The sequence below is a fragment of the Paramisgurnus dabryanus genome, chromosome 13 (genome assembly GCF_030506205.2).
Source record: "Paramisgurnus dabryanus chromosome 13, PD_genome_1.1, whole genome shotgun sequence".
NCBI classification, from domain to species: domain Eukaryota; kingdom Metazoa; phylum Chordata; class Actinopteri; order Cypriniformes; family Cobitidae; genus Paramisgurnus; species Paramisgurnus dabryanus.
Window position 1 is genome coordinate 4530019 of NC_133349.1, and position 20504 is coordinate 4550522.

Here is a 20504-nt window from a genome sequence, read left to right on the forward strand (position 1 = left end):
ACGCCTATCTGCGTCGCTGGCGTAGTCGAGTTTTGCGGAAGTGGTATCAAGGGGAATGTAGGTCTGCCAACGGGCGATAGGTTTTTGAAGCGGCACTTGAACATCAATATTATGGGTAAGTTCCTCACACTTTTATGATTTTTTAATCTATTAACTATCGCCTTTAAACCCCAGCAACGTTAACGGTAACGTTCGTCTCCACTCGACGCCTTTCCGTTATTTAAACCGACGCCCTCGCGCTGTTTTTACAGTAATTTAGGTTAGTGATAGCGCGCGAGGCATTTCCTGTCAGGTTTTTTTCTCTCTCTCTTCAGTCATTCAGGAGCCAAAAACGGTTTATTTTCGTTAAAATTGATCAAACCTAACCAAATTAACTTCGTTTTAGTTTCAATTTTTGCAACATAGCATATTTGTATATTTTACAAAAACACTTATTCCCAGCACGTAGGCGAGATAAGCTAATGCAGGTTAGCAGCTAATTACACAACTGCTAGATTAATGCACGATTTAATGTAAATACTTAATAAGTTCTTCTGAAAACACATTTACATTTAAACTGTAAATCTGACTTGCCCAAATGTAAAATCTTGTGTCATACAAAAGTTATTTTAAAGCAGTTTCTTTTGGATGGACTACTGTTATATCTACCAGATGTCATGGACCCTTGCTGAGAAGTTATTTTGAAACACTTATAATGTTTTTTTTAAGAAGTTCGGTGAAAATAAGAGACTGGTGTTAAAGCTTATCAGTGACATTTATTCACTCATTTAAAACCAGATGTTATATGTCTCAATAAGAAGCTTACTGATGCATACCTACTTCTGCGGTCAGGTTTTAGACTCACATCCTGTACACAGATCTTTTATTTAAATAACTGAATTGTTAATCTCATTTGAAAGCAGATGTGTCTATACTTCTCATTTCAACACCGTGGCATTAATCTGGTTTTATAATTCGTGTTACTTGTAGATCCACTTGGTTTAAATTACTTCTCATTCCATTCAATAATGCATGTGGTTTCTGTAAACTACATAAATTAATAAAGGAACGTTATAAAGTGCAGTCAAGAGATTTAAGAATCCAAATTATCATGCCAAATAAATGATGCTGCTAACATTAAAGGATGCTACAGAGCAGCAGAGAGCCATATGACCTCTGAATGTGCTGTCAAGCATTTTACCAGCTATTCTCATATTCTGCTCCATCACATTTTACTCTGCATTTGTGACCCTGGACCACAAAACCAGGCATAAATGTCAGTTTTTGAAATGGAGATTTATACGTCATATGAATAAATAAGCTTTCCATTGATTTATGGTTTGGTCAATATTCAGCCAAGATTCAACTATTTGAAAATCTGGAATCTGATGGTGCAAAATATTGAGAAATTTGCCTTTAAAATTGTCCAAATAAAGACCTTTGCAACACAGACATTACTAATGATAAATACATTTTTGGTATACTGTAGGAAATATGCAACATATCTTCATAAAAAATGACCTTTACTTAATATCCTTATGAATTTTGGCATAAAAATGTATCATTTTGACCCGTACAATGTATTGTTCACTATTGCTACAAATATACCTGTGCGACTTATAACTGGTTTTGTGGTCCAGGTTCACACCATGATGCTGCACATTTTAAAACCATCTTCTGGCTGACTCTTGATTTACTTGCTGCAGTTAAATTTTACTCACTCATGAGTCATAACCAATATGGTAACCAGTGGAAACCATTGATACTTTAAATGTTTCACCTCATGATAGCTGCTTTTCACGCTCTGCTTGATCCAGTTTATCCATTCAGTAATAAATGTGGACTTTTTATGCCTGTAATGGTCTGACAATGGCTTTTATATCCTGTAAATCCTAATAAGATTACTGTGGTGTCATCTGTCAATTTACCTGCTTTTTACCACTTAGCAAACCCTCTGTATGTAATGACTGTTGACATCAATTTTTTTCTCTCACTGGAAATCTTCGGACCACTTGGATACGCTGAACATCATGACAACTTCATTTTGTTGTGTCGATTTGCCTCGTTGCCCATTACCAACATCGGCCTTCACTTGGATTTTTTAAGCAGCAGTAAGTATTCCGGTAAGACAACACAGACCATATAATGTGCACATGTTCATTTCAGGAAATCATCAATGTGTTTGTTTAAGAGTTAAGATTCTGTCTGTTTTGCATAATGGTTGGATCTGTGAGCTTAAACCAGCACATCTACCTAATTTAAAGTGTTTGTCTGCCTGTTTTCAGCAGCAAAAGAATCTGGAGGCATATGTGGGATTTGCAAGCCTTCCCAACCAAGTGTACAGAAAATCTGTGAAACGAGGCTTCGAGTTCACCCTGATGGTTGTGGGTAAGAAAACGAACATCCTTTGACTTTTGATTCTACTTTATATTTTACAGTGTCTTTAGTCAGAATGCAAACTGCTTGGGATGATCCAGTGTGCACTATAGTTATATTACTCAAAATGCTTCCTGTCTAGTTTTGAGTGTTTGCCAGTTGTGAGTCTACATTCTTGACATTTGGTCTAAATGCTGTTTGGATAACCACACAGGAAACAGGGGTTAAATAGCTGTGATTTCACATCCTGTTCATCTTGAAAAATGCAAGGACTTTTTAGTAAAGAATGGCTTTAATGTTAAAGTTGATTCTGTAACAGATAAATGAGTTTACAGAGACATGCAATCTCTCTTGTATGAAACCTTAGGGTTGTGCTGTCTTCAGCTCTGTGTGAGAGCTGTGGCGACATCTCCTGCATTTGTGAAGATGTGCTAAAGATATTATGCATACTTGGTTGTGCATATTTTGTTAGTACAAAGCCTTAAAATATGCTGATGTAATATATTATGGTTTTGAAAATGTTATTAGTGGTTTTGGATAAATGAAGTCAGTCTTATGCAATGAGATGTGTTTTTGTTATTGTTTTAAGTTTGCTATTTTTACTCAAATATATCCCAGTAATGAAGTTCCAAGAATTTTAAAATGTTTTCTTTAATGTGCATTTATTTTTCTAGCTGATTTATAAACAGATTGGCAGCATTGTGTGGGCATTGACTTTACCCAGTTGTTGCTTTAATGTTTGGGTATGGATGAGTGCCAAGTCTGTTATGGTGCCAGCCACTCACCCTGCCAGAAGCAATTTACTCTAGTTAATGTGCTGACCTCACTGCGTGAGACTGTGCAGATGAATGCTGGACTCTTTTAGTTCTCACCGACAACCACTGAGTTGACAGAATTAATTAATATATAGTAAAAAAAGCATTTTGACCAGCATGCATTATAACGTTTTAACTTAAAAGTGTTACGTTGGTTATTTACTTAAAATCAGGGTTTGCATTTGAAAGGAATGAAATGGTCAAGCATTTTGAGTTGCACTAACAGTTCCTGTGGGAAGAGAATGCCTTTCAGATGAATGGCTGTCTAGGGTCAGTTTGATACAGCTGTGACCCACACAATATTTCACATGAACATTTTAAAGCTGGTCTCTGTCTGGAACTTTATTTGGTTAAAGGGATATTTCACCCAAAAATTTAAATTCTGTAATCATTTTCTCATGAATTTCTTTTTCTGACATACAAAACCCACAAAAGATATTTTGATTAGTGATTGTAAGCACACAGCTGATTGTAACCATAGTAGGAAAAACAAATTACTTTGAATTCCAGGCGATGTAGGTTGCTCTGGCAAAAAAAAATAAAGACCTTGAAATGCGATGGAATTCAATGGGTACCGTTGAATGTTTATCAAAATATCTTCATCATTTGTCACAATACTTTCATAATATTTGTTTTCCTACTATGGAAGTCAATGGTTACGGCAGTTGTATGCTTACCATTATTTATCAAATATCTTCTTTTGTGTTCATCAAAATAAAAATGAGTAAAAATTAGTTGCTGAGTAAATGCATAACGGGGTTAAATGTAAGAGCTGTCCAAACTGAAAACAGCTTGCACTGACATATCTTAAAATACATCAGTGCCCTTTGTTTTGCCTCAAAATGCACACAAGTAATGTTTTTAGTAAGGCATGTTTGTTGAAACTAGTTAAATGTCCTAATTAAACTAAAGCTCATGTTATAGTCATGCGTAAGGTCTACACCAGGGTTCCCCAAACCTTACCCTGGAGGGCAGGAGCTTCAACCCTGATCAAACACACCTGAGTAAGCTAATCAAGGTCCTTCATGATCACTAGAAAATCACAGGTGGGTAAGTCTGATTAGGGTTGGACCTAAACTCTGTGGTGCTCCGGCCCTCCAGGGTAAGATTTGGGGAACCCTGGTCTACACCGTAGGTTATCCGTAGCTTGTGCGTAGCCTGACGTGCACCTCAACAAAATTTTAACAGCTCAAAACATACACAACAAGCTTATGCTTCTTCGTTTGTGGGTAAACTGGACAATTTGCTTCTTCATTGACGGTCGCGCTGTGTTTACACGTTGACGCAGACGACGAGGCAGAAGTATATATGAAAACTGACGCGTAACCTAGGTCCATAGGACGCATACCTATAATGATGTACGCATAACTATAACGCATAACCTGTCCAGGACACAGCCCCAAAATCAGTGTTCAAAATTTTCTTCTTACCTTACTCTGATTCGCAACGGTAGGCTTATAATAATGGTCGGAGCCAAGCAAATTACAGGGTTCCCACGGCTCCCTGAAATCCTTAAAAGTTTGTTAATCTGGGGGAAAAATTCAAGGCCCTGGGAAATTTTTACAAATAAACATACATAGATACAGGCCATTGAAAGTGCTTGCATCTATTTTATGCAAGAATTTTTCTGGAAAAAATCCATATTTTTCCCTGTGTAGTGTAGGATAATATCATAAAAATTCTGAAATGAAAAGGGAACGAGACGCTGCATCTCCCTTGCCATACTTGCTGCGTCTCCCTTGCCATACTTCCTGGGTCCCTGTAACGCCGTCTTGGAAAATATTTCAGATAGCGATATACTTCCTGGCTTCCGCATCACCCTGTCTTTGTCATTAAGCCTCACTATTGGTTGAATTTGACATACACATTCAGACGCACTTACTCTTGGAGGCGTCCCCAAAGTGTCACCGCAGTGAAGCAGCGCGAGTTCCCTCGAAAGGGAACTGTAACAATGTATCTTAAAAGGTAGCACGATGTAACCTTGCTCTCACTTGAAATGTGTCCCCACATTTAGTCCTTGAATTTGAGGGAATTTGACCTGAAAAGTCCTTGAAAGGTCCTTGAATTTGAAGTTAATTAAGGTGTGGGAACCCTGAAATTATGTAAAGTGAGAAATATTAGAGTTGTGCGCTACTGTTCACGTCAACCAACAGAAAGTATATGTTAATTTATTTAAATGTATGTATTAATTTAGTCAGAACGAAGCTGCAGATATATTACTTGTTCAGATGACATTTTTGTTGCATATGCTCTTATGAGGTGATCACAGATCAGATTCATCCACACAGCCCGCATACAGTAAATTTCTCTGCAAAGAACTGCAATTTTATGTTTCAAACAGAGATGGCAATAGAGAGGCTATTTACGGTTTTGGGTTTAAATACATGTTATAAAAATCTGCCATTTTGTCATTTTATTAATAATTCTATTTATTCAATAATACTATGCTTTCTTCTTTATCTATGCGTTGAAAGTCAACATGGTTGATAAATGAGGTAGTTAAATTGTTAATAATCCAAATGGCCAACTATCTGTAGAATATTAATAATGGCTCGACACTTTCTTTAGATCCAAAACCTTCATTACTGTTTTTATAATTTAGCTGGGTTATAAAAATTCCTTATCCTCAAGTTTCTCTTTGTTTTCTTTCTTATTTTTTCAGGAGAATCAGGCTTGGGCAAATCCACGCTGATAAATTCTCTGTTTCTGACGGAACTGTACGCTGGAGAGTATCCTGGACCTTCACATCGAATTAAGAAGACAGTTCAGGTATGGTGCTTAGTTTTGTCTATTTAATATTAATAGATGTTTGCGTGTTCTTTGTAAACGGTAAGTTGCAAAAACCTTCAAGTTTTTAATTAAAATTAGGTCTATAAAGGATTTTAGACAGCATCGATTAGGACCACAAAGACACGCCAAGGCTCCTGCGCCACTATACTTGGCTTCTGCCAGCATACTTCAGTAATAGTATAGTGCTCTTACCTACAAGTTTGAACTTGTGGCTTTTAGAGTGACTCTTTTAAAGTGTTTTACATACCTTTCTGCTGTATGCTAATTTTCTTTTTATCATTCACCAAACTTTTCAAAAGACCCATAATGTTTCAAAAGCACATGAAGTTGTTATAAAAGTAGTCTGTACAACTCAATAAAAAACTGATAAAAAAATGTCTTAGAAGCTATAGAGCTTTTATGTAAACAGCTGATATATTAAGCAGCAATTAGATTTGCATTAATGTTTCAGATTAAATGCATCATATACTTTTTGCAACAACAATAATAATTGAAATATAAATACACACACACATATAGGGATGGGAATTGTAACAATCTTAACAATAGGGTTATAAATATAATAATTTCTATGTGGTTGTCAGGTATACACATTTAGTGCCGAAGTTGAAATTTAGCTTTGATTTGTGCACAGCTAAAGCCCATTGCCTCTGTTGAAAATGTAATTGATTTAGTTTATAATCTGTGTGTTTGGCAGGTGGAGCAGTCCAAAGTGTTGATGAAGGAGGGAGGTGTCCAGCTTCTGCTGACAATAGTGGACACACCAGGATTCGGTGATGCTGTGGACAACAGCAACTGGTGAGAACAGTTTCAACACTTTCATAATTTCATCATAATTTCACAACAGGTTACTTGATGTAATTAAGCACATTTGTGAGGTTTCACACAAACACAATAGTGTTTGTTTGAATTAAGTGCCTGACCCTAATCTGCGTATGTGTGGATTTTGCTTCAGCTGGCAGCCGGTCATCGATCACATCGACAGTAAATTTGAGGATTATCTGAATGCGGAGTCACGCGTGAACAGACGGCAGATGCCGGACAGCAGAGTGCATTGCTGTTTATATTTCATCGCACCCTCAGGACATGGGTCAGTGATCTGATATTTCTTTCGCTTTGTCTGTAGGGTTACACCTGCTACACCATGTGCTTTAAATGTGTCTCCTGTGACCGTTTTTGGTCAGATTATGTTGATGGATGGGTCTCTGAATTTGTTTTATTTTGTGTGTAGTCATTCTGCATTTATATTATATCCCATATTTTAGACATGAGTATACTTCATTTTTATGCACACAGTCATTTGCACAGCCTGGCTGATTATACTTGTTGCGAAGATTTTTCCACTTTTGTCAGTAGTATGTCTCGTCTTTGCCCTATATTTAAACAGTTCTTAGGTTTCTTTTAATTGTCTGCTTTTTCTTGATTTTTTTTAACGTAATAATTAATAAGTTGTAGGGATATGACAATAAATGCTGATATACACTAATAATACCTGGCAGATAAATATTCTGAATCTCACAGCCAATATTATGCAGTTATTTCATGTACTACGACTTTTGATCAGTAAGTCCTTATCGATCTGAAATCACTGTTAGTTTGAGTCGTTTATAACATGCATTTGAAAAAGCAACACTCGTCAAAGATAATCATTATACAAATTCTTTATTATCATGAAAACACCTGAAAAGGTTTGAAGACCAGCAATATAAATATATGCTTAAGCAATATCCTGAAGCTGTGTGTCATAGTTGCGTGTGTAACCGTGCGTTCATACCAGCCGCAGTAAATGCGGCAAAAACGTGCTATACGCGTGTAGTTGGACATGAACATTTTGAGTTTACTCGCTTCATTAGCGTGTGAAATTATAGTCATTCAAGACATTAATGTGGAAATTCGCGTCATGGGAGGGGCTTCTGTAACTCCGCTCGCTCCCTGTAATCATGTGACTACTAGTGCAAGCTCCTTATTGGTTACGGCTGCGCAAATATCTGCCAAAGGTCAGATTTTTGAACTCGCGCGTTTCGTGCAGCAACGCTTAGTTCGCACAGAACGCACCACCCACACCGCATGTTCCGCGTCAATCGCACCGTGCCTCAAGGTACCCATTCGCGTCTTTGCATTGACTTAACATGTAAATCACTTGCACTTGCCGCCTCTTCTAGTGTGAATGCCGCATAATGGTGGCTCTTCTGCGGCCCATATTTGAGTTTCTGCACAAGAGCGCCCTCTGGCTTTTGGATGTAGCGGCATTTCACCGTAATTCATTGAGAAGCATAGCAGGCATCATCGGCCAATATATACGTGCACCCCTGATAAAAACTGCTTATTCTAATGTAATAAAAGCAATACGGTTCATTATGTAAGGTTTTATACACCACTGATAATATAGATATGTATATTATATTGCATTTCAGTCAAAATATACTTTTTAAAATTACACAGTGCACCTTTAAAGCAGAACTCCCTCTTACTGTGTTAAAATCAATCAAATGCACAGCTCTTCCTGGTTTATTGCTTTTATAAAATAGCAGGAACAGCAATGTGATGAAGTAAATACATTTATCAAAAATAATAATCAGAACAAACAGTAGCATTCATATTTAGCAGATGCTTTTATGCAAGAGAGCCAGCAAAAAGCATTGTACACAAAGCTATGGGTCACAAGTGGAAATAATACCATTACCAAGTATAATAAGGTGCTATTATCACTGTTGCGTTTTATCCACCAGACTGAAACCTTTGGACATTGAATTCATGAAAAGGTTGCACGAGAAGGTCAACATCATCCCAATGATTGCCAAAGCAGATACCCTCACCCCTGAAGAGTGCCAGCAGTTCAAGAAACAGGTCAGCTGGTTGCAATCTCTGAACTCTAGTTTGACGAGTCCTGTTCGTTTAGTAGAGAAGACTGCAGGAGTTCAGGGCTTCAACGCCGTGTGTGCGTGTGTGTGTGTGTGTGTGTGTGTGTGTTTGTGTGTGTGTACGAGTGTTTAGCCATCTGTCAAGGTATTATCACTGCTGGATCCAGCACGAGAGCAGCTTTACTACCCAGACAGGAAAGATCATCTCAGCACAGCCTCAAATATATAAACAAAGGATGTCTTCAACCTAAACAAAAGCTTTTGTCATCCTCCTGAGGTTGATTTCTGGCCTGATGGAATCATGTAGTGTTTTGGTTTTTTATAAGTAGTTTCTCTTTCTCCAGATTATGCGAGAAATCCTGGAGCACAAGATCAAAATCTACGAGTTTCCGGAGACGGATGATGAGGAAGAGAACAAGATTGTGAAAACTATTAAAGTAAGAGTTTCATACATCTGTAGTTTTCATCTGATTTTTACTCTAGTCTAGGTTTCTTGTATCAAGTAGATATGATCATTTCTTTCACTTTATGCTTGCTCATCTTTATGTGTATCAACATCTTTTTTTTCCATGATATTTTCTATTATGGGCCAAACCAAATTTTGTCTTGCAAAATTACAATCTGCTGTAACCGAGTCATTCAATTATGAATTGGACTATCCTTAAAAATGATTTTGCTGTACTATAGTTTGCCCCTGTTATATGCTGCTCGTATAAAGGAATAGTGCGAATTTATTAATATAATACACTTGCAAAGGTCTGAATGGTTTCACATTGAAGGTCTGCCAGGCTCTGCATGCTGATGTTGCATATTCCTTGTATTCGGTCATCCGTGACTCTTTCTCCCTTTCTTTCTCTCTGTGTCTCTCTCTTTCTCTTACAAGGATCGGTTGCCCCTGGCTGTGGTTGGAAGTAACACTATCATCGAGGTGAACGGCAAGAAGGTTCGAGGAAGGCAGTATCCATGGGGTGTGGCAGAAGGTAAATGCACTAGGCCATAGTTCAACTTCAATGTGTGACATTTAGTTTTGTAGTTTTACTATATATAGCTGTAAATTTAGCTGTGAATAAATTTAGCTTGGAATACTTGTTGGCTTATTTAAATATACAGTATATAATTGAACAGGAAATGATAGTAAGAGCAAAGAACGTGTTTTAAAATGATGCTTTCCATGCCTGTAGAAGGTCTTTATAGTAATGCAATTTTGAAAAAGTTATGGGAACGTCATGCTCATGAAAAGTAATTTTAATATTGCATTGTTAAATTGTTTAATAAATTTTTTACGTCATGGTCCGTGAAATAAAATGTCAGACGAAACAGATTTTTCTATTCCATGCATACTGTTGAGTGTAAATAAGTGGGCGTGGCTAACTCTGCACTCCCACATGTTACACTGAGTGTGAAGGAGAAACACGTTAATTTGTTATGCGTGAATTATTTTATGAGTTATTTGTGTAATTTCATAATAAACGCCTGTAAATCCACCGTGGGTCTCTCTCGCTCGCTCTTTCTCTCTCTGTGTGCTCATGCAGCAGCAGTCTGTCGAGGTGCATCGCCAAATTAAGAACGCTCTTCTCGCATACAATGCTAATAGCTGTAAAGTTGTCTATACTTTAAGCAAGCTAAGACAAAACTTGCGTTTATATCAGTGACTCGTTCGCTGCTGGAGCGATGTAGTTTGACGCAACATATGCTAATTGTTAAAACATATTTGATCAGAAAGACGAGAAAGAGACGCAACGACGGTTAAGGTCTAATGGAAAGTAAAGGGCGTCAAGACCTTAAAACAGAATTCATGGTCATCACCTCATAGCACCAGTCATATTTATAATATCTATATCTAGACATCCATCTCTCATATACAGGTATTTATCATGCCTGTAGGTTTGTGCATGTATTCATACCTGTTAATTTTACTTTTAGCCTATTTTTATGTACTGTATGCATAAATACAAAATACAATGAATGCATATTAATAGTCTATAAAATTAATATCAAGACTTAAGCTGTTGTTAAACTTCTTGGCATTTTTACTTTAACACTAGCTTTAACTCTCCCATATTTTAAAATTGTGGTGAGCATTACCGGTAAGTTAAAAGCTGTAGTGAGTGGCAAATGTCTGAAATATTTTATAATCCAAAAACAATATAAACTGAAAAACGTGTGTACTGTGAAATATACCGCTACTGTGAAATAAAATGACTTGTTTCGTAAAATGGATTTTTGGTCATACTGCCCACCCCTACTCTAGACCAGTGGTCTCCAACATGGTGCCCGCAGGCACGTTCTATTAAATTCTATTATTAATATTTATTTATTACATATTTATATTTATATTAGCTTGGCTCCTTTTATGTATGTAGATCATATCAAAAAACTACATCTTACTATTGTTTTATTTATTGTGGTAGCCCTTGCTCACAAAAAGTTTGGAGACCCCTGGTGTGAAATTTCTATGCGATCCCACAATATGATGATTTTTTTGTTATTTCTGTACAAAATGGGATTGTGTGATACTGTTATTTTCCTCTTCCTGAAAAGGCAATGCTGTGATGTATCGATCTTCTATTGGTCACATGTCTTCATGTGATACGAATTCGCAGGTCAGATCAGAGGCATGAATATTAGCCTCTAAGAATTGATTGTTTTTTCTTTTCACAGTTGAAAATGGAGAACACTGTGACTTTACTCTCTTAAGGAACATGCTCATCAGGTACAAACATATGCACTGACAGTCGATTAATAAAGAGAGTTTGAGTCCCACTTAAATATGACATAATCTTGTTTCCAGGAGTAGAGGAGCTTTAACAACTATTTGTTTTGTGTCAGGACCCACATGCAGGACTTAAAGGACGTAACAAATAATGTCCATTATGAGAACTACAGAAGCAGGAAGTTGGCGGCCGTTACCTGTAACGGAATTGACAACAACAAAGCCAAAGGCCAGCTCACCAAGTATGTGCATTTATTATGTTGTCTATGGTGCTTTAAATCGCCATATTATTTAAATAATCTTTTAGTTGTCATGGTTATAATTTTAACATTTTGGGGCAGTTCCCCAGGCAGAGGCCTTATCCTAGTCCCAGATTAAAAGTATGTTTGAGCTGCCTTAATATAAAAACACCTTATATTTCTTAACATATATCAATCTTTGTTTTGTCTTAAAGGTGGGGTGCATGATCTCTGAAAGCCAATGTTGATATTTAAAATCACCTAAACAAACACGCCCCTACCCCAATAGAATCTGGACCTTCTTTTGATAGACCCACCCCACACATATGCAACCCAGGCAACGATGTCCATTAGTAGACACGCCCCTTACTGCTGATTGGCTACAGGTGTGTTTTGCTACTCGGCCCGACTCCCAAAGTGTTTTTCAAAAATCATGCACCCCGCCTTTAAGATGCACACCAGTATTGTTTTTGTAAGGTATGTTTGTAAAAACTACTTGCATCACCTAATATAACTAAGGCCTAGTCCTGGATTATTATGAAACCACCCTTTATGTCATTGCATCATATCCTGTCTGAGCACGCTGTTAACCAGACTTAAGTTTGTTGCCAGCATACTTCTGTTTTTACAGTTAACCTGTGCGCTCTCCACAACCAGTTTATACTGTGAATTAAACATAATAATCAACAAAAAAACACAGGATTAAAACGTTAGATGAAAAGTAAACTTGTTATAGAGGCAGAATAATCTGATGAATAATGCACAACAAGCTTTAAAACGGTAAACAGATTTCATGGTCTCTTAATGATAATCTCTGGTTATTTTAAGGAGGTTTATATAAAGATATTCTTTTACAGTTGCCTGCAGCTGTCCTCTTTAACTTCATAAATGCAAAACTCCTAACACAAGCACGTATGCACATGCATGAGCGTTTGCGGTCACGCTGCAGTTTCCAAGTTGTCAACAATTCATAACAAACCTTAAATTCTTTTGCAGGAAACCACATCGAGTCTTGTCATTCAGTCTAGTGTTTCCTCTTACTTAACTGAGATGATTTTGCTCTTAAGTGTGTACACTGTTGTTAAGCATGCTAAGTGTGTGTGTGTTTTTGTCTTTTAGAAATGACACGGTTGATGGCATGTAAGTGGTCATTTACATTATTCCGAATCCCTGCGTAGTGCAGATCCTCTCTTCCTCTGGGAACAGTGCTTCTGGTGTCCGTCATTTGTGTCTTGTCTACCTTCTTTTCCCACCAGTTTCATGTGTGATTTCTCTGGGGAGTAATAGACACATCTGTTTAATCGGGACAGGCACATTATGCTAAAGTTTTTCTTCTACTTCGCCATAGAAAAATTATTTCACAAAATGATTCTGCATTTATTCACAAATTTTGAGATTACAACTTTTCTCTTTCCATCCAGTTTATGTTTGTGAAATTATTTTTTAAATTGGAATGATAACTTCAACATACAAATACTAAATTGATGCACATTGGGAATAATGTATGAATCTGTCTGAATTGGTCAAATCACAATTCATCTATAGGATCCCCATCCTTATTTCTGCCTGACGTATATGTTGCTTCTTCACATCGTCACAGCTTTTATGTTCACTAACTCGGATCAGCTAAATGCTTTTGCCATTAATGCAGTCTGTGCCGATCTATTTGCCGCAGCTTTTAGGTTCCTCTGGGGTTTTTTACATTAGCAGCACTGCCCATAGTAAGTCTTGAGAGTTTAGCTGTATTAAGCACATTGTTCACATTGGTCTCATTTTTATGATGAGAGTTGGGCAATCTTGGTTCTTTGGCTTGAAGGCTTTGTTGGTTCGCCACAATCTTCGCCTGTCCTTATAAGACGCAGAAGGGCGTTCATCCGTGAGAACTGTTGAAACATGTTTTCATGCTTGTAAATCGTGTGTGTCGATTCTAGGAGCCCTCTTGCACAGATGGAGGAAGAGAGAAGAGAGCACGTGTCCAAGATGAAGAAGATGGAGATGGAAATGGAGCAAGTCTTTGAGATGAAAGTCAAGGAGAAGATCCAGAAACTAAAAGATTCAGAAGCAGAGGTACTGTTCTTCCACCATCAAAGGTCACATATTATGCAAAATCCACTTTTATAAGGTGTTTAGACATAAATGTGTCTTGGCATTGTGTGAACACAACAAAATCCACCCACTCCTTTTTTTTAAATCCCCAGTAAACCAAAGCAGTTTCATTAGACATGCCGTTTTTATTCTGTTGTTAATGTGATGTCATACTGATAAAGCCCCGCCCACAGCCACTGACTGACAGTCCTACATTACCACAGTTTCTGCCCTCAGCAAGTTGTATGCTATATGTCATATCTCAATAGTGAGATACTATTGTCAAAGACTGCTTTCACAAGAATCAGATCTATTGTAAGTGAAAGTGCTCACTGTCTTATTTGGTAAAGGAGTGAGGAGCAGTAGCTCATTTGCATTTAAAGGTACAGACACAAAAACAGCGCACCCAAATAGGATCGGGGTGCAAACTTGTCACCTTTCAGCAAAATTCGCTGTTTTGGATCCAAAATAGGTCAATCTTGTGATTTGTCTAGATCCGATGAGTTTTTGAAAATTGGGGGGGGGGGGTCTGCGACAGGGTCACAGTGAATGAAAATATAAAAATTATGTCTATTGTGGTAATGATGTCAAATCACTAGCCAGTTTGGGGGCTTATGTTTAACAATTTATAGTCACATTATTTGCAGCCTGTGCAGATTGACCCGATTCATAGTCGTGAATAGGTTCTACGCCGTAGCTAAAATAAAGATGAGCCAAGTTGAGGAGTGTTTTAACTCAAACTGCATTAAAAGTCGCTGTTTATTTACTTCCATCATTGCTGGTCTTTCTCAAATTATACACAACAAGTTGCTGTTTGTTCTTCATTTGTGGGTTAACTTGCTAAGCTGCTTCTTCTTTGACGTTTGCGCTGCTACTGTGGTTACACGTGTGGTTAGCGGTCTGTGCGTGTGTTTGCACGTCGACGCGGACGACGACGCAAAAGTATAAATGAAAACCGACGCGGAACCTACGCCGTCGCGGCTACGCTGTAGGACCCACGCAGGACTATAACGAGCCCTTAACTCATAGTATTTTCTCAATTGAGGTTAAGCGCCTATGTTGCTGTGCACGTGGTCACAAAAACTTAACAAAAGCTTGCTGTTTCTGTGTGAGAGAAGCGTGCAAGCCGCACATCCGCTTCTCATTGAGCTTGTGAGTATTTTTGCCGCTGTATTAGCCTTAAATACACACATGCGTCAAAATTTTCGTCTTAAGTATCCTCATGAACATGACCATTTAGGTCTTAAGAGAAAGTAAACAGCTAAAAGAGAAAACGCATGTGTAACAGTATGGATTATTAGATCTGGACTTTGGTCTTAAAGGGAAACTTCACCCATTTGCATTAAGCTTTGTATAGTTAGAACCCCAGTCATGTTTTTGAATGGGTATGCATAATTTCCTCAGTTGCCGCTGAGACAGGAGAAATACAGATTTTAGTGTTGCACTTCCTTCTTTCAATGATGTAAAAATCATCATTTTGCATCATTGAAAGAAGGAAGTCCAATATCTTTGTTGAGGGGGTGAGACTACAAACACCCCTTTTCCAAATTCTAAATGTATGTTACATTTCGACTACAAATATGACACACTTTCAATAAAGATTAATGTTTCTACGGGTGAAATGCTCCTTTAAAGTGGAAGTTACCTAATTTTGTTCCTGTCTGTCACTTGTGTAATCAAACAGCATTGAGAGAAAATCTCTCACTGCTCTTAACTAAATCACTTTTTTATCTTTAATAAGATTTGTACGTTGAATTGTACACGGGTTTGATTTGAGTTTCTCGTTCAGAGTTCATATTCATACTGTATTAGAGCTGTGGCTGTGAACAGAACAAACCCTAAATGAATTGTTTATGTGTACTGAATAATATGAAATACAAATTTCTAGGGGTGTGACGAGACGAGACACAAGATTGGGTTCACGAGAACGAGACGAGACAATATTTTCACACTTTTTAAGAAATCCTCAATGATAAAATAAATGAATAAGAAACTGAAATCACATTACTTTTAAATGTTTTAACTAATCAAGGACTGTCCTTAACAATTATTTTGATAACTGATTTTATTTTTGGGTAAAATAAATAGACCCAAGTAACAATAGCCTTTAAAATACATATTAACGAAGATGCAATAATAATTGGTTCAAATAAAGTATTAAAATCAAGTTACATTTAACAACATTACATTAACAAACACATTACATTTGTGGCCTATAAATAAAAAGCATTATGTATGTATTATAACAAATGCCTGCTGGGGGCGATAGTGGACTCGTCTCGCGGACGCTATCTTCACTTTCACTTTAGACTGAGAGAAATGCTTATTTTTAGTCAAACAATGTTTAAAGCCATTTGAATATTTAATATATGTCAATTTCTTTACAATAGAAATGATACAGCCACTGTCATTTTTGAGCAAGAACATGCAGACATAAATCATGTAAACTCTGAGTGAAGGTTTAATCTGCTGAGACTTCACATTTGACACTGATCAACAGACAAACACATCGTGTCTCAGACTTCATACGAGTTCACAAACGAACATTATTGAAAACCCAAACAAAAAAGCAAACGCAGTAAAAGACAAATATAATACATGCACTGTAAAAGGGTCAAACAGAAGCTGCATCTCCGGAGGTCGCATATGCAGGCTGCATACGTCATCAAGGTTTATTTCAGATCATTATCATGAGCATATTACAACAATTCGCGATTAACTAAATAATTAGTAAACTTTATAATTGTTAATAATCTCTAATAAGACAGTCTTTGTGATGTAAATGCAGTTTGGAAATGCGACCTCCGAAGGATGCAGTCTTTTATTTGAGAAACGGCCAGCATTTCACCCCCACGAGAAATCTCATGACATAATTAATCTCGCGAGATCTCATCACACCCCTTACAAAAGGGTTGTATTTGTTCACATTAGTAAATGCATTGTGAACACATATGTTGTATATTAGCATTTATTAATTCTTGTTTATGTCATAACAGTAAAGGATGTTAGTTTGTGGTGCATTAACCAGGGCTTTGAACCAGATTTTTTTCTCAATTGGTTCGTTCCGAACAGAAATCGGATTTTAACGTTTCAGGTTTTCGGTTCAACCCTAAAATTGACGTTCCTGAACCAGTTAGAACAAATAAATAAAGTTTCCGAACCGGTAATAACGTTCCATGTCATATACAGGGTTCCCGCGGGGTCTTAAAAAGTCTAAAATTCAGAAAGTTAAATTTAAGGCCTTAAAAAGTGCCAGATTTTCATCCTAGGTCTTAAATTTAATTAACCCAAGTCTTAAATTTCTTACCTCCGTTTATTCCTGAAAAGCGTTGTCCGCAAAAAATAAAATAGTAATTTAAAATGCTGTAGAACTAATCCGCGACGGAGGAAGAAAGTGTTTGATGGGCGGGCCTCTAAAAAGAAAAGTTCCGCACTTCATGCGTCACTGAATCGCATTTCAATCCAAATCATTATTTTTTAAAGAGGATACAAATGTAGGCTATTATAATCCACACAATTCATGCCATAAGCTATATTTCAGGTGTTGTGATCTGACTGTATACTGTAGGTTTGGCGAGAAACAAACCTTAAATGCAGTTTTGTATAAGCAAAAATCTTTTCTGTGTTTATTTAACCAACTAGCCCGTGGCTTACATAAGCATTTGCCAGGTTCTGAAACAGAGGACCCAGAAGCGAAAAAATCAACACTGCTTTATTGAAAATCAACTTAAACAGTCAGGCCGTCGAGTCCCGAGCCACCAACAACGAGTCAAATTTAGTGTTACAAAGTTTTCACTTAGGAAGCTTTTGTTTACCTTACTGCTTCATGCGCGTTTACTCACTTGACTTTAATCTGCTAATCTTGATGACATATGCAGCCTACAAATGCGACCTCGGGAGGCTACAGCCAACAAACCATGAACAGCCTTTTAATGGTAAATTTAATTTTCATTTAATAATTGTGTAATTAAGAGAGGCGAATAAATGCGATGGCGGTATAGCGCATATTTATGCATATAACGTATGGGTGGGGAAAGTGTAAAACATGATAACAAGGCACATATCAGCAGCTGACCATACTGATCTTCCCATATTAGTGGATTTTATTTATCAAAAAAATTTAGATAATAATATATAATAGAATTTCTGAGATCATTGTGTCGCGTTGGTCTTAAATTTCACTCATAATGGTCTTAAAAAGGTCTTAAAAAGTCTTAAATTTGACTTGGCAAAACCTGCAGCAACCATGATATATATCCGTCTCTCTGTGTATGCACTTTTGAGTGCACTTAAACACGCACACACACAGATGGAGAACGAAATTCCAAACGGTGCTTCGGGAAGAAGATGCAGCATAAACAGTCGCTCCGCATAAAGTAAAAATTTCATTGTTTTTCACACAAGTTTAACATTTGCAAGCTTTTGAAACATGTGCAAATGATCAACTTTCACCCTATTTAAATGTGCGTATTAATCCGCAAATTGCACGCGAGCCTAACCATGGGTACCACCACTAATTAGTATTAAAAAAACAAACATCTTGAGATACTTGGGAGATATTTACCTCTTATGATTGAGCATTAGAGACTTGGGCTTGAGTAGGCTACTTGCTGGTGGCAAGCTTCTCATTTCTCCGATGAGTCAACGACGACCGGAAGTGAACTTCACAGAGTCATATTGCACAGAAATCTTGTCAAAGAACGAAAAAAAAAATCGGTTATCATTATTTTAAATAAACTATTCCGTTCCGGAACATAACGTTTCTGGTTTTGTTTCTATTCCAAATGCAATGGCATTAACTAATCTTAACAGTTTAAAATTTAATTTAAAAAAATGTATTAGTGAATGCTAAAATTAATAAGATTTAAAATGAATAAATAATTAAGAGAGCGAGAGAGCTTGTGTCTTTGTCACCTTTTTCACCCCTTGATGAGTTTGCACCCCTGTAGGGTATTTTGGACATGCTATAATAAATGACCTGTGGGACACACTTTTAACCTTGTATTACTGTGATATGTTCAGCTGCAACGACGTCACGAGCAGATGAAAAAGAACCTGGAGGCTCAACATAAGGAGCTGGAGGAGAGACGGCGTCAGTTTGAGGATGAGAGAGTGAACTGGGAAACCCAGCAGCGTATACTGGAGCAGCAGAAACTGTACGTAGTCAGATTAAACAAAATTATCCAGTCTGCGATTTTACTTTTCTACATAAATCATCCTACGTAACGTAAAGAATATTTTGTGAAAAATAATCTTTGTATATTTAATATTGACTAAGATCATGTCAGAGATTAAAATCAAACTTTGATGCATTTGATCTTAAAATTATATTCTGAGATATTATTGCATTCCTACTTTGAACTCATTATTCTCGTTCTCCTCCCACAGGACTTTGGAAAAGAATAAGAAGAAAGGGAAGATCTTTTAAAAGCAGTTTAATGACAAGCAGGTTGTTCTCATTGGCCAATCCCCCTGACCTGATATCTGTGCGGACCTCGGGCAAACTCACCGTCTGTGTTGTGCCGGAGGCCTTCAAGCTGTTCGTGGACTTCCACAAAAGAGTTTACCTTTATCAAACTCTAGGCAAGCCAAACCCACACCAATCTAAAATATATATACTGAATTTATTTTGTGTTCTTGAGACGTTTGTTTATCACTTACCAACTGATGTCCAGTTATATACCAAAACGCTTCTAACTAGAACTGTTTTTTGGTGACTGAATCGTTTACTCATAAATTGAATAACACTTCCTTAACAGAAGTGTGTTTTCTAAAAAACCTGTGACTGTGTGAACTTTTTTCCCCTTTAAACATAAACCTTTGAAGAATCCCATGTAACGTGGCCAAATGTTTGTTCAATGCACAAATGACATTTGGAGGGGATGGGCAAACTATTATTTGCTCGTATGGCTTATGATTTACATTTTTTTTTCTCTCGTTGCAGAAGTGTTCCCAAAATATAGTCTTGTTTATTCAATATTCTTTGACCACCTCCTATAACTTCATTAATGTTATTTCATTTATTTTTATATATTATATATAAAAACGTACGCGTACACCAAGACAGCTAACGTAATATTTTTTGTATGTTTATTGGAATACTCTGCAGACTGGTGTTTTAAAATACATCGACAGCATGAGAAATATTCTTTGAACGGTCATGTTTATGCAAGAGCGGTGTCAACATGTTTGTCTATATAACCTCACCTGTGCTGTACAGTATTTTCAGCGAGGACGAAATGTGTCCAGAGCGATGTTTGTTTCTTTTATGTTCTCCATATCTGTATTTTTAATTTTATTTTACATTTGTATTGTACAGTCTCTTAATAAACTTGTGATGATACAAGTAGAGGTAATGTTGATTGCTGAAAGATGTGTCGATTGGTGGAAATAATATTTAAATATTAACAATGAAAAGGACTTGATTATAATTAGGTTTAGTATAAGAAAACAAATTGTTACAGAGCGGACACTTGAAAATAATATAATTGCTTTAATACTTAAATATTTAGAACAGGGTTCCCACGAATCATGGAATTTTAAAATGTCTTTTCCAAACATTGAAAGTCAGGAAATTTCTTATATATTTTCCATGAATATCAGGGATTTTTTTTTGTTGCTTTAAATTTTTGTTTTTCATTTATCA

The 20504-nt window shown here is 36.9% G+C and overlaps 1 protein-coding gene across 5 annotated transcripts; it reads left to right on the top strand.

Moving 5' to 3' along the window:
* The first annotated feature begins 9 nt into the window (after positions 1-9).
* Positions 10-20207, top strand: septin7b (septin 7b). Of its 5 annotated transcripts, none has more exons than XM_065298890.2 (15): positions 10-115; positions 2086-2102; positions 2265-2367; positions 5833-5939; positions 6658-6758; positions 6916-7050; positions 8690-8807; positions 9166-9258; positions 9705-9801; positions 11483-11534; positions 11651-11776; positions 12893-12913; positions 13705-13840; positions 18881-19014; positions 19247-20207. In XM_065298890.2, exons 1-15 carry the CDS (start codon positions 112-114, stop codon positions 19284-19286), a joined length of 1284 nt encoding a protein of 427 aa, XP_065154962.1. In that variant the 5' UTR covers positions 10-111; the 3' UTR covers positions 19287-20207. The 5 variants fall into 5 exon arrangements, with proteins under 5 accessions (XP_065154962.1, XP_065154961.1, XP_065154958.1 ...); XM_065298886.2 differs by having other exon boundaries at positions 16-115; positions 2268-2367; XM_065298887.2 differs by having other exon boundaries at positions 38-115; positions 2089-2102.
* The last annotated feature ends 297 nt before the right edge of the window (positions 20208-20504 follow it).

Excerpts from the sequence above, each read along its gene's own strand:
- septin7b (XM_065298890.2), top strand. Across the intron at positions 2,368-5,832 it reads GTTCACCCTGATGGTTGTGG|GAGAATCAGGCTTGGGCAAA; the intron begins GTAAGAAAACGA and ends TTATTTTTTCAG. Across the intron at positions 11,535-11,650 it reads TTAAGGAACATGCTCATCAG|GACCCACATGCAGGACTTAA; the intron begins GTACAAACATAT and ends GTTTTGTGTCAG.